This window comes from Ursus americanus, chromosome 2, assembly GCF_024610735.1.
Source record: "Ursus americanus isolate L20-20 chromosome 2, mUrsAme1.1.p, whole genome shotgun sequence".
NCBI classification, from domain to species: domain Eukaryota; kingdom Metazoa; phylum Chordata; class Mammalia; order Carnivora; family Ursidae; genus Ursus; species Ursus americanus.
Window position 1 is genome coordinate 91,267,690 of NC_142128.1, and position 12,423 is coordinate 91,280,112.

At 50.6% G+C, this 12,423-nt stretch overlaps 1 protein-coding gene across 2 annotated transcripts in view; it reads right to left on the reverse strand.

Annotated features, from left to right (window-relative positions):
* The window catches only part of TNN (tenascin N), a 60,002-nt gene that overhangs the window by 41,111 nt on the left and 6,468 nt on the right, over positions 1 to 12,423 (reverse strand). The window contains exons 2-7 of one of the 2 annotated variants that reach the window (XM_087858697.1): positions 12,022 to 12,128; positions 10,547 to 10,987; positions 8,914 to 9,288; positions 8,151 to 8,414; positions 4,477 to 4,662; positions 3,195 to 3,284 (exon numbers count right to left, since the gene is read on the reverse strand). In XM_087858697.1, coding sequence (XP_087714823.1) covers positions 3,195 to 3,284; positions 4,477 to 4,662; positions 8,151 to 8,414; positions 8,914 to 9,288; positions 10,547 to 10,952 — 1,321 coding nt within the window. In that variant the 5' untranslated portion in view covers positions 10,953 to 10,987; positions 12,022 to 12,128. The remainder of the gene's footprint in view (positions 1 to 3,194; positions 3,285 to 4,476; positions 4,663 to 8,150; positions 8,415 to 8,913; positions 9,289 to 10,546; positions 10,988 to 12,021; positions 12,129 to 12,423) is intronic. The other variant, XM_087858694.1, reaches the window with a different exon arrangement.

Consider the following 12,423-nt stretch of genomic DNA (forward strand, 5'->3'; position numbering starts at 1 on the left):
CAGGAGCTCTGAATGTTGACAGGAGTTCATCTTGAAACATGAAGGAGTTTAAGAAGGAAAGTTTTAGGGGCTGAGCCATTTCAAATGCAGCAGTGTGTTTGGAAGGCAGTAAAAAGTGAAAAAGATCCAAAGAGAGGCAAAACTGCTATTTCATGGCACTGTCAGAGGGAAAAGTTCTAAGAAAATCATTAACACGTGAATATGGAGGCTGTATGTTCTGCCGCACGTGGGGGCTGGCGGGATTACAACAAAGCGAGCAGCCCTGCGTTCTGGACCCGCCACAGAAAAGCATGAATCGTGGAAGTTATGAAAACACTTATAATAATGTAAAAAAGAGAGGGACTTCGAGCTCTATTTAGTCCAACCTTTCCTTTTACAGATGGAGAAACTGAGGACAAAGGGGTAGCATCATCTCTTAGTTAGTGGTCTGCCCTTCCTGTCGTTGGATGTGGGGTGGCTGTGAGGGTCCGAAGGCGAAGTTCAGGGCCCTTCCCCCTGAAAACACCGGCCTGGCTGATGCTTGCTGCTCTGAAGTTGACCTGCTTCTGGAAGACGCTTCAATGCACTTCGAGGGTCTTAACAGGGTGAGGATTTTCAATTGACCCCTTCCCTTTCATGGATTAGTTCCACTGAATGACTTGTCAAATGGAAAATACCTGAACTGTGGCATTTTTTTCCCTGCAAGTGGTTATGCTGTTCTTAGATTCCAGTGTCTTTTTCCATCACAGGCAATGCAGAATATTTGGAAAAAAGAGAGATTCTTTTTTTTTTCCCCCTTAAATGAATGAACAGTCTGACCAGGTTTGAGAGTGTTTCCTGACCTCAGAAATGATTGTGTCTTTTTTTTTATGTTCGTTGGACACATGACACAAATTTATTTGTTATCCAATAAAATATCCCATCCCGCTTTTAGAATATAATTGACAATAAAAAAAACTTCTTGAGTGCTCACATTCTAGTTGGGATGACATACTTGAAACGTTAGCAAGCAATTCAAGGCCACGTGTGATTAAATGCTCCAAAAACTCAGAGGAAGAGTGGTTGCTATTTAATGTGGTCCCAGAAGGCCTCGGTGGAGAGGCTGAGGTTGGAGCTGAGCCTGGAAGGATGAGTGATCTTATTGCTATGAGCCCCTGAAGGGCAAGGACCAGGACTTTTCATCTTTGGAAGAATCTAAAGGGACCACATCTCTAGTGCTCAGCAGTACTCTGCAATTAATTTTTGTTGAATTAATTGATAGCTTGAATTAATTGAATCCCCGATTGAATTAATGGATAGCTAGAGATTACTGTGCAGGGTTTCCTAGGCTGGGGTAACATGAACAAACCTGTAATGTGGAGATAAGCCTTCTTTGTTCAGAAATCCAAAGAACAGGGGCACTTGGGTGGCTCAGTTGGTTAAGCACCCGACTCTTGATCTCAGCTCAGGTCTAGATCTCAGGGTCGTGAGTTCAAACCCTGTGCTGGGCTCCATGCTGGGTGTGGAGTCTACAGAAAGAAAGAAAGAAAGAAAGAAAGAAAGAAAGAAAGAAAGAAAGAAAGAAAAAGAAAACGAAAGAGAGAACCCCAAGAAGAGTCCAGCAATAGGAAGGCTTCCCATTGGGAAGTAGCAGTGAGGAGAACAACAGCCCAGGATGGTTGGGTCCACTGAGGCCACGATATAAGGGGTCCTGCATTGTCCTAAACCAATGAGGGGTCGCAGAAATTTTTCTAGTTAGGAGGTACACAGTAGGAGAATTAGCCAGAAACAATGGGTGAAAAGGTTAAGAGTGGGAGGCACTATAGTTGTGTGCCCACCGAAGCGAATATCCTAGGTTCAAAGCTCTGCTCCGTCATTTCTTGGCTGGGCGATCCTGAGTTTAACTTCCCAGTTTTGGGGGGTTTTTTATATGTGTCTTAGAAATCATAGTAGGACCTACCACACAGTTAAGGTGAGAACTAAATGAGATCACTTATGAGAAGTGCTTAGGTAGCAAATGCCTAAATTCACAGCTAAGGAGAAAGCCAAGGAAGGCCTTGCCATCTTCCACCCCACTAAAAGTTTTCACCGGTCCACCACTCAAGCAGGCTGCACAGTCTGTCCTGTCTCATTCTTTTTTTTTTTTTTTAAGATTTTATTTCTTCATTTGACAGAGAGACAGCCAGCGAGAGAGGGAACACAAGCAGGGGGAGTGGGAGAGGAAGAAGCAGGCTCCCAGCGGATCACGCCCTGAGCCGAAGGCAGACGCTTAATGACTGAGCCACCCAGGCGCCCCTGTACTGTCTCATTCTTAAACGAAGTTCTATCTTACCCTTCAGAACTGTCTGACTCTAGCTTTCAGACTACAGACACGCGATCTGTTAGGCAACCAAAATAGCGAATTCCATTCCTGCACCATCTCTCCACCCTGGCCACCTCCTGCTAGGACAGAATCGAAAAGAACTAAAACACGTTTCGAGGACGTCTCGAAATTCAAAGATCTCTTCTTGGCCAGCTTCAAGGATTAGCCTTTCCCCAGCGGCATTACAGTGTATCTCCCCGGTTCCCAACTTCGGCTGGCAGGAGCACAGCGATTGCAGAGACGCACCTTTCCACACGGACTCAAGCATTGGCTCAAAACTCAAAGCTACGTGGACTATCTTCCATGTATGACCACAGGGATTTCGAATTCTTTTCTGATTCATAAATTACCAATCTATCGTCCAATGTTACTGATTTATAACATCTGTCATTATATATCCTTTTGCAATCCACATTTATTAAATATACCACTACTCCCATGTAAGAGTCTTTAAAATCTTTTGACATTTTAAAACAGAGTGCTTGAAGTGATCATCAGGAAAAAACACAGGAATGATGAGAAAAAGATTACAGATCACCTGTGTTAGGTAGGTAATAAGAAGGAGTTGTGTGCCTAGGTCCAAAATAATGAAGAAAAATAATCCAGTGATAAAAGCTAATAAAATAAGCAGAAACATGTCAGAAATGGCCTTTCCCCTTGACTCCAAGATCCTGGGGGAGATTGTCAATGGTAAGACACATTTCCAACAGGAAAAGTTTCCTACCCTCCCCTGCCTCACAAAATAGATGTCAGTACACAAAGAGAATCTTTCTACATAAAAATCCCAGAGTTTTGATCCAGAGAGGAGTCAGCCAAGAAAAATATCAGAAAGCAAACTTGAGAAATGTTCATAGTGCCTCTAAATGGCTCCTACCTGTCCTGCCATTCAGGAGAATCGGCTTGCCCTCCAGTTCTCCTTTCATGGGAACAACGGTGATCTTATATTCCGTCCCGGGCTGTAGACCTGCCAACAAGCAGCCAGGGCTCGGTGAGGTTGCACTCCAGACTCTCGCCCCCAACCCTGCTCTCCCTCAGGATTTCCCTCATGCGGGGGGGGTGGGGGGGGGCTGTGCTTCTCACCCGAAGACCAATCTAAGGCAGAGAAAGCGTGGCAGGGCCAGAGGAATACGAGGCGTCATCAAGGGGCTTACGGGGGTGTAGGGGGCCAGAGTGGATGAGGTGAAGGTAACAGAGCTCCTTTGTTGGGCTGCCAGGCACTGATTTCCCAATTTTATTTATAGCTCAAGTGGTTTTCTGCCCCCCAACAATCTTTTTCCCTCAAAAGTTTCTTTTTGCCTCATTGTAATAATTAGCCTCATTGTATTCCATTATTTTCTTCTTTGCTTTGCCTTTTTTCGTTTGTTATTTCTCTGTAGCAGCAGTAAGAATGACTGTTCTTTGTGGCACAGATACCCAGACTGTGGCAAAGTACGGGCAGAAACAGCATATGGGAGGCACACTCGCTGCTCTCCGTTCTGCAAGATGTCCTTCCAAGATGGAGCTCACAGAGTGGACAGCAGAGGAATTAGTAAGCCTCAGTCCCCCTCCCCTGCGTGCGCCACCTCCAAGGGTATTCACTTGGGTATTCAGGATTGTGCATTATTTTCCTTAAAGAAAGCGCTAAAAATTCTCTAAGCTTCAGGAGTCACAAAATGTGATCCAGCCGTGCATGGCCCTGTCTCCTTAGCGGCCATCAGATTTCCAGCTCTCAGCAGATTAACTTGGTCAGTTGGGACAAGGACCTCCCCACCCAGGACTCCCAGCATCACTCCTTCCATGCAGCATTCCAAATAAACCAGTCTCTCTCCCTCTCTCTCTCTCTCTCTCTCTCTTTCACACACACACACACACACACACACACACACACACACACACATGCACACAGTTCTTCCAAAAGGAATGTCTGTTCCAAAATCCACCCTGAGACACAGACAGGGCTTTCAAGAAGACATTGAGCCTATAATCTGTGCAGGTGCACTGAGATTCCAGTTCTGGGATGCTAGAGCACTGTCTGCAGGCCTACAGACTGGGCTCTTGTCTGGGAGTTTCCAGGGTCAGAGTTCAAGCAACTCCTAGGGCTCCAGGACCCTCTATGCACACAGTCCCCACCTCAGCGTCCACAGCAAACTTCCCACATCCCCAGTGTTGGCTCTTACCGGTGATGTCATATCGGCTCTTGGGGTCATTGCTCTTGGGCACGGTGACCTCAGCCACCTCCTGCCCTGTCAGGGGGCCATACTGCAGCTTGTAGTAGTCCACCTCGGTCGGGGGGTTCTCCCACTCCACATCAAGCGAGTTCTCAGTCTCATCCGTCACCCACGCGGTGCCGAGCACAGCAAGATCTAGGGCAGGGGTCAGGGAAGCCAGGAGAAAGCAGTGAGGAGCAGAGCTCAGGTAGGTCGGGAGCAGGCCACTGGCTACCAGGTCAGTGCCCTTTCTTGACCCATTGAGATCATGCTTCGGCCCAGGACACAATCCTTAACAGGTGTCTTAAAACTACCAAAGTAGCAAATAAACTGTTGGCTCTCACATTATCCACGGAGGACAGACTATCTTCTGGGAAAGCCTCCTCTCTCCCATCCCATCCCATCAGATGCCATGCTGCTCTCCCAGTCCAAGCCACCATTGGGCCAAGCCCTGGACCACACCTCTTCAACTAGCCATCCAAACCGCCAGACCCAGGGGTCAGGCTGCCCTGAATGAAACACACCCTTTAGCTGCAGAACGCTGCCCTCAAAGACTCAATCCCAGAAGGAGAAGCTCAGCTTCTCCCATGTAAAGTGTGGGAAATGCATTTGAAATTTTCTGAAGTAAAATACTGATAATACAACCAGTCTCTTCCTCCATCCCCCAAATTACAGCTCCTTCCTTGCCGCTCAGATTCTCCTATGAAGACTAACCCTAGGCAAACTATAAAATAGGTGAATTTTAACTTGGTCCTTCTATGTATCTTTCCTGCAACTTCTACCACAGCTGAGACCCGGTGACCTCAGCTGCCCAACCCTCCAGCCTGCAAGGAGTGTTATTGTACCCATTTATTCATAGTCAAATATTAATGGCTAAATGTTTACCCTCCGCTTGGAAAAAAATGAAATTATAATGATTTATGCAAAAGAATGGATCGCTGATATGCCTCCAAGGGAAGAACTTTTGGGTGGTGGCTGGGGAGGAGACTGGATCTTTGAGAGCATGGTGCATTCCAATGGCCTTATCCAATGGCCATACCCAATGGATGTCATCTGACCTGAAGTTTGAAGACAAGCCCCTAGGCTCTCAGCCTTGCCCCTTCCTTGGTCATATGCCCACCTTCACCGCCTTGGTCGTGCTCCCTAGGGGTTCCCTAGGCTGACTGACCACTTGTCAAGGACATGGGAAAGAGAAATTGTGCATTAGGCAGGGGGTGAACTCGGTGCTCTTAAGGTCCCTCAGGTCTGAATGTTTCTGATTCACTCTGTTATGAACAAAAAAACTCAAAGAGCCTTTCTCTGAAGAATTTCCTCCCACCTACTGGCTTCCATCTGCCAGCCTTCAGGTTCTTCCTTCAAAGATGGGAATTCCTGGCGGGAACAGGTCAAGAGGTCAGTAATGAAAGTGACTCAAGGATCACAGAAGGGTCCTATATAGCTCACAAATGAAAAAGCAGAGACTTAATGAAAATATTCAAGATTATTATGAGGATAAGTATCTCTCGGACCAAGTCTCCCCTGAGGAACAAATAGAATGGGTTTAACATGAATCAGATTAGACAGAAAGACAAGCTTCACAGTTGCAAGATTTCACAAGTCCCTAGAGCAGAAACCAAAAGGGGTTACTAAGACTTTCAGAACAGATGTCTCTGCTCTTCGTTGGGAGGCTTTGGGCACTGGCCTGTCTAAAGGCAGAGGCAGCCACAGACAAAAAAGGGGAGAAAGAGAAAAGCAGCCCAACAGGGGGGAGCTGGTCTGGCTCTTACAGGTTAGCTTGGGTGCAGTCCCATTGAGCATAAACGATTTCACAGAACATCAACATCAGACAGGCCCCTGTGTGGCCATGATGGCTGAAGACAAAGCAAGGCCATTCTGTAATCATGTCTGAATACAGGCAAAAACAAGAACACTGTCCAAACCACAGAAACAGGGGCGCCTGGGTGGCGCAGTCGTTAGACGTCTGCCTCCGGCTCAGGGCGTGATCCCAGCGTTCTGGGATCGAGCCCTACATCAGGCTCCTCCACTAAGAGCCTGCTTCTTCCTCTCCCACTCCCCCTGCTTGTGTTAATAAATAAATAAAATCTTTAAAAACACACACACAAAAACAGTATGAGCGGCTACCCCTTCTTCACTGATGACGCCTTTAGCCTCCCTCTAGTCTGCTCTTTCTAGATGAGGTTCACTAAGTTACCCGTCATGGAGTTAACTCCCCTTGACGACAGCATGCAAGCCAAAGCAAACCCCTGCTGCCTTCGACTTCCCCCAAATCACCCAACACAAGCCCCAATGCCATCCCAGTCCTTTCTAATGCTCTTATTAGAGCACTGTGATGTGTTGTCCCGCACTCCAACAGCCAAAAAACCCAACCTGCTCGACTCCAGAGCCGTCCCGAGGGGTCTACAGCTGGAGGGGGTTGAGAAAGGCAATCACAGATTGGATTCCCAGGATGACAGGTCCCTCGTGGCCCTTTCCAACATGGAGCCATCCCTATCCCCACTACCGAACGGGACAGGCAGACTGATGTTTCTGCAGAGACAATGATGTGCCCAAAAGCCCATCCATCTGGGTCTCCCTGGATCTCTCCCCAGGAGTTTAGTGAAGGGTGGAGGCAGCTGATGTTTATCAGCATCTAGAACAGTGCCTGGTACACAGTAGATGGTCAGTAAAATAAGATGAGTGAATGAGTGGATCAGAATCGCTCAAATCACTAGGTTTCTCCAAGCTCTTGAAGATCTAAACTGCTTTAAGAACTTTCATGAGAAAACAAGAATTTCTAACCAGTAAGCAGTGAGGCTTGTCTTCCCAAACATTTTGGTAACATTTGGTGGTACACTGGAGACTTTGTCCCTCTGTCCCTCCACATCCATCCTCCATCCTGCTGTGTATTCCGGATTGTGACCTCTATGAATTGTGTGAGTCCAATCCCCTTGCCCTCTGGCTTCTTGTTACGTTCAGCCAGTGAGTTACCAGAAGACCAGAGAGGAGGATAGAGAGTTTAGGTAACCGATCTCCTTCCCTCCCTTCTGGTGAGGTCATGGTGGACCGCCTGCCTCTCTACACATCGCGCCTCCTCGGGCAGCCCTCTCCTACGGCTCTGTTTGGGTCCCACTACCAATTTCCATCCCTGCCCCTTCAGAACGGGCACATCCCTGCTGATGCTAGTCCTAGAGTGTTTCACCAGCCAAATCCTACCACCCATGCCTCTTCACTCAACTGTCTTCAGTTATGCTGTTCGCTCTCTCTATCTTTCCTGCTAAGATGAATCTGATACAGGGGGCTTCAGCAAATCTTCACCCATCCCAACTCCAACTTGCTGAGTGGCCTCAAAGGCTCAGGGAGGGCCTGCGTGTACAGGTGCACTCCTTGGCTGCTTGTGTGTGGCTGCCGGGCAATCAGACCTTCCCAATCTCAGGGGCGGACAAGACCCCTTGAGCCCCAATCCAGCAGACTCTATCACTGACTTTGGGGAGCTGAGAGAAGTCGAGGGATTTTTCTCCAGAAACCAGGCTTGCAGCCGCTATGTTCTTCAACCCCAAAGGAGAGCAATGTTCTGGGTACTGGAAGGGTATTTGTGGGGACAATGGAAGAGAACATTAAAATGGGGCCTCTCTTGGGAAACCTGAGGCATCCCACTGCTTCCTCACCTGTGGTGGCAAGTAGATGCTGTGGGCTGCTGGAAACCTCTTTCTTCACGTTGCGTAGCGTGACTATGTACTTGGTTGCAGGCTGCAAACCGACGATCTCGTAGGTGTGCTGCTCCTTGGGCACTTGGACCTGCTTCCCAGAGAGCTCCTGCCCCAGAGGGTAGTAGCTGAGGAGGTAGTGATCCACCTCGCTGGAGGGCTCCCAGCTCACCAGCAGGGACTCCTCGGTGCTCTTGAGCAGCTGCAGGCCCTGGGGAGCCACCACTGTGTGCAGAACAGGAAGAGGGGTGGAGAGGGTGAGGAAAAGGGTGAAAATGCATAACCAACCTGGGGTCACCGCGCACCTACCATATCCTGAGCACTGCTGCAGGTTAGAGCACGGGGCGCCTGCGTGGAGCACCACTCTGGACCAGCCACCACCCCGCTCCCGCCGGAAGTTACGTGGTGGGGAGTTAACACCGACTCGGACACCCCTAGACACACACACACACACACAGCGCCATCAGATCCCAGAAGACCGCCGGTTCTCAAACCAGCGGCACCAGGATCACCTGCAGCTGGTTATTAATGCCAGTCCTCGGGCCCCACCCCACACCCCCTGCCTCGGGCACTCAGGCTGACCCGGCCATCTGTGTTTCACAAGCCCCGCTGGGCTTCCGAGGTGCGCTAGAGGCCGAGTCCCTGCGCAGGCCGGGTGTCATGGTGGCTAAATGGTGCCGGCGCGGGCAGGGAAAGGAGGCCGTCGGCCCCTCGGCTCTCTCACCCTGGGCGCAGTCGAGGCCTCGGAAGCCCTCCTCGCAGTAGCACTCGCCCGTGTCGCAGAAGCCGTGGCCGCTGCAGTCGCCGGGGCAGCGGCGCTCGCTGCAGTCCTCGGACGTGAAGTCGTCGTGGCACTGGCACACGCCGCGCACGCACACGCCGTGCCCGCTGCAGTCGTCGGGGCAGGCGGGGTAGGCGCAGTCGGCGCCCACGTACGGCGGCTCGCACTCGCAGCGGCCGGCGGTGCAGCGCCCGTGGCCACTGCACGCTCCAGGACAGGCGGGCCGCTCGCACGCGGCGCCCTCCCAGCCCTGCTCGCAGCGACAGGTGCACGTCTCCGGCGAGAAGGTCCCGTGGCCGCTGCAGTGGTGGCTGCCGCCTGCGGGCAAGAGGAAAGCGGGCTGGGGGTGAGGGCAGGCGAGCGGGCCTCTCCTTCCCTGGAGACCAGCGCAAGCTGGCTGGCCGGTCCTGGGCCCGCATGGCACGTTCTTTGGAGGAGGGCAAGGCCCAGGACGAAGACAGGGGTCTGCCCTTTCCAACCTGGGTCAGACGCTGACCTGCGACAGCTATAGACGTGTGCGCCTTTTACGCTCCTAAAGCCACGTGAAGCCCCTTCCATTTCCCTTCTCATCCAAGAGCTCAGGTGAATTCTGGTTCCCTCCGCTCTAAATGGAGGAAACGCTGAAAGCGCGTGCACGGCTCCAGCCTGGGCGTCGGCATATGCTCAGGGGCAGGGCTCCAGCTGCCAGGCAGGTGAGATCCAGGCTGGCTGGGAGGTAGCTGGACCTTAGCAAGGCTGGGTTCTTGGGAAATGAGCCCAAAATGAATCCTGGAAAAGTGGGCCAGCAGAAACTACCAAATAGCCCAGGCACAGTCTGGGGTTAAAGGGTGGGAAAAGGGATTCCCCCAGGCTCCCCTCTGTAACCCCAGGCAGCAAGAGGCAGTTGGAGGCCCTGGCAGGTCAGCAGCCCAGCTCCTGCTTCCTGGAACACCCTCTTTCCTTCCTAGAAGTCTTTGCCCTGGAGGCTCCTCGGCGCAGTCCGGGCCATGCCATTCATGGCAGTGACCCTGGTGCCCAGCTGTCTGTCTGGTGCAGAGGAGATGCTCTCAACCATAGCACTTCCTCCAGCATGGAAAAGGATGCCAACACACCCTCGTTATGACTTGGATCAGCTTTGCTAAATATCTGCTAAGGGCCAGGAAACTTCTGTACAGCATTTATAGTCCTCATAGAATTATCCTAATTGGACGGTTTGGGAAAACCTTTTTAATTGAGAAAACTCCAGGAATTTACCCAGAGTCCTACCACTAAGTAGTGATGAAACTGGCATTTGTACCCAGTTCCATCTAGCTCCAAGGCCAACCCTCTTTCTTCTCTTCCCACTGCTTCCCCTTCCCGTGGAGATTCCCACAGGTCAAACCACCCAGAAGCGTAAACCCAGGAGTCCAGACTCCCTCTAAGAGTTGCCGGTCCCTCTCTACTGGGGCTTGCAGATACTGCCTGGAGCTAATGCCAAGGACGAGGCCCCCGCCCGCCCCGAGAGTGAGGCAGGAGCCCACCAGACTCACAGGAGCACCGGGCACGTAGCAGGTGCCCGTTCATGGTTTGTTGAATGACTACCAGGTGGCAAGCTCACCAGCAGCTCCTTGGCAGCAACGCTGGACATCACACTTCTCCTTCATCTCCGCCATCTCCTCCTCCAGCTTCTTCACCCGGGCCAGGAGGTCTTGGACGCTGCCAGCCAGCTCACAGTCCTTCTGCGGCGTCTGCAGGCGGATGTTGTGCCTGAAGATGATGTTCTGTTCCTCAGCCTCCCCCAGGGCCAGGAGCGAGGCCCCGTCATCACTCAGGGGCTGAGGGTCAGTCTCCACCTGGACCAGAGCGGACTTGGGCACGTCAATCTTGTAGGTATGGCTGACAGTGACCTGTTGCTCCTTGTCGCTGCAGCCGTGAGGTTCGAGAGTGGCTGGGGCTGACGCCACCAAGAGCACAGAGCCAAATAGGATCCCCAGGGGGAAGCAGAATGTCCCCTGGAGACCCATCCTTGCAGAGACAGGGGGCAGACTCTCTAGGAGACCTGTATCCAGAAAAGATACAAAAAACGAGCCATGGAGATTTGCTGATGGAAACTGGCCTTTTGAATGGATTCTAGAAGCCCACAGGAAGCCGAGAAACCAGCAGAAATATTTCATCCTGTAGGTCCTGAAGATCCAAACCAAAATTTTTGTCCCTTCTCACACATTGTCCATTCCTGCCTCCTGTCTTTGCTTACACTGTTCACTACCTAGGAGACCCCCTTCTTCACCTCTAATTCTATACTCACCTGACTTATAATAACAAGGATAACAACTGTCTCTTATGAAGGGCCTACTGTGACCGGGCTTCGATTCCCCCCGTCCCTCATCTATACCACACCCTTAATATTACCACCCCATCAGCACCACCTACAGAACAGCTGCCCATAGAGACCTCCCCGCTGTGAGAGGCAGTGACGGTGTGCTGGAAAGACAAGTCAGGTCCTAGCTGTCTAGCCTTGCGAGGGCTGCTTATCATGGCGTCAGCCTCCTCTCGTCAAGTGGGAATGGTCACACCTGCTTCGCCACGTTATACGTGGAGAGCACTTTGTACCACGCCAAGCACACAGTAAGTGCTCAATAAATGCTTGAGGTTTTTATTTTAATCAACTACTGAGCATGCCTTCCTTTTCTTTCTCATATTTTTTATTGTGAAGGGTGATATTTAAACTGAAAAGAGCATACGAGAAAAATGGTATCATTTTAACAAATTGTTATAAAGGCAACAGCCATGGAACCACCACCCAGCTTAAGAACTAGAACATTGCCAACATCCTGGAAGCCTCCATAGGCCCTCATCTGGTGCTGCCTCTCTTCCGACTCGGCAGTCAGTCAGCAGAACACCATCAAAGGAGTTGACCTGAGCAGATAACTCTGTTGGTCAGAAAAGGAAGAAAGCATCACTGAACCCAGTTCTAATACCTGCTAAAATCTTTAATTTCTAAGAGTCGTCGTTTATTTAGTATGAAGAAGTGGAGGATGAAGGTCCCTGGCAGAATTATTATTAAGGATAACGATAATAATGTAATAATACTACCTGTTATTTATCAAGTTGCTGCTTTGTGCGAGGCATTGGTCAGGTGCGTTAACGCTCGTAATCCATCTTCATCGCTGCTAAGTGAGATTAGTGCTGCTCTGCTTATCCTGGGTGAGCGACCAGAGGTGCAAGGCAAAGTCACTTACCAGGCATTGTCCAACTAGTTAAGTGGCATAGTCAGGTTTCAAAACTAGGTCCGTCTGATTGCAAGCCTGTGCTGGCTGTACACCGGTATGACCTTCTGCCACAAATAACACATGAGTTCAGTACATACCTTCCCTATGTCATTCCCTCCTTCGGGCAGACGCCCTGGGTGTTTTACCCAAGGGATGTGCTACCGCTCCGAACTAAACCGTGCAGCACCAAAGGAGAGTTCTTCCTAGGATTACCCCTTTGCCCCAC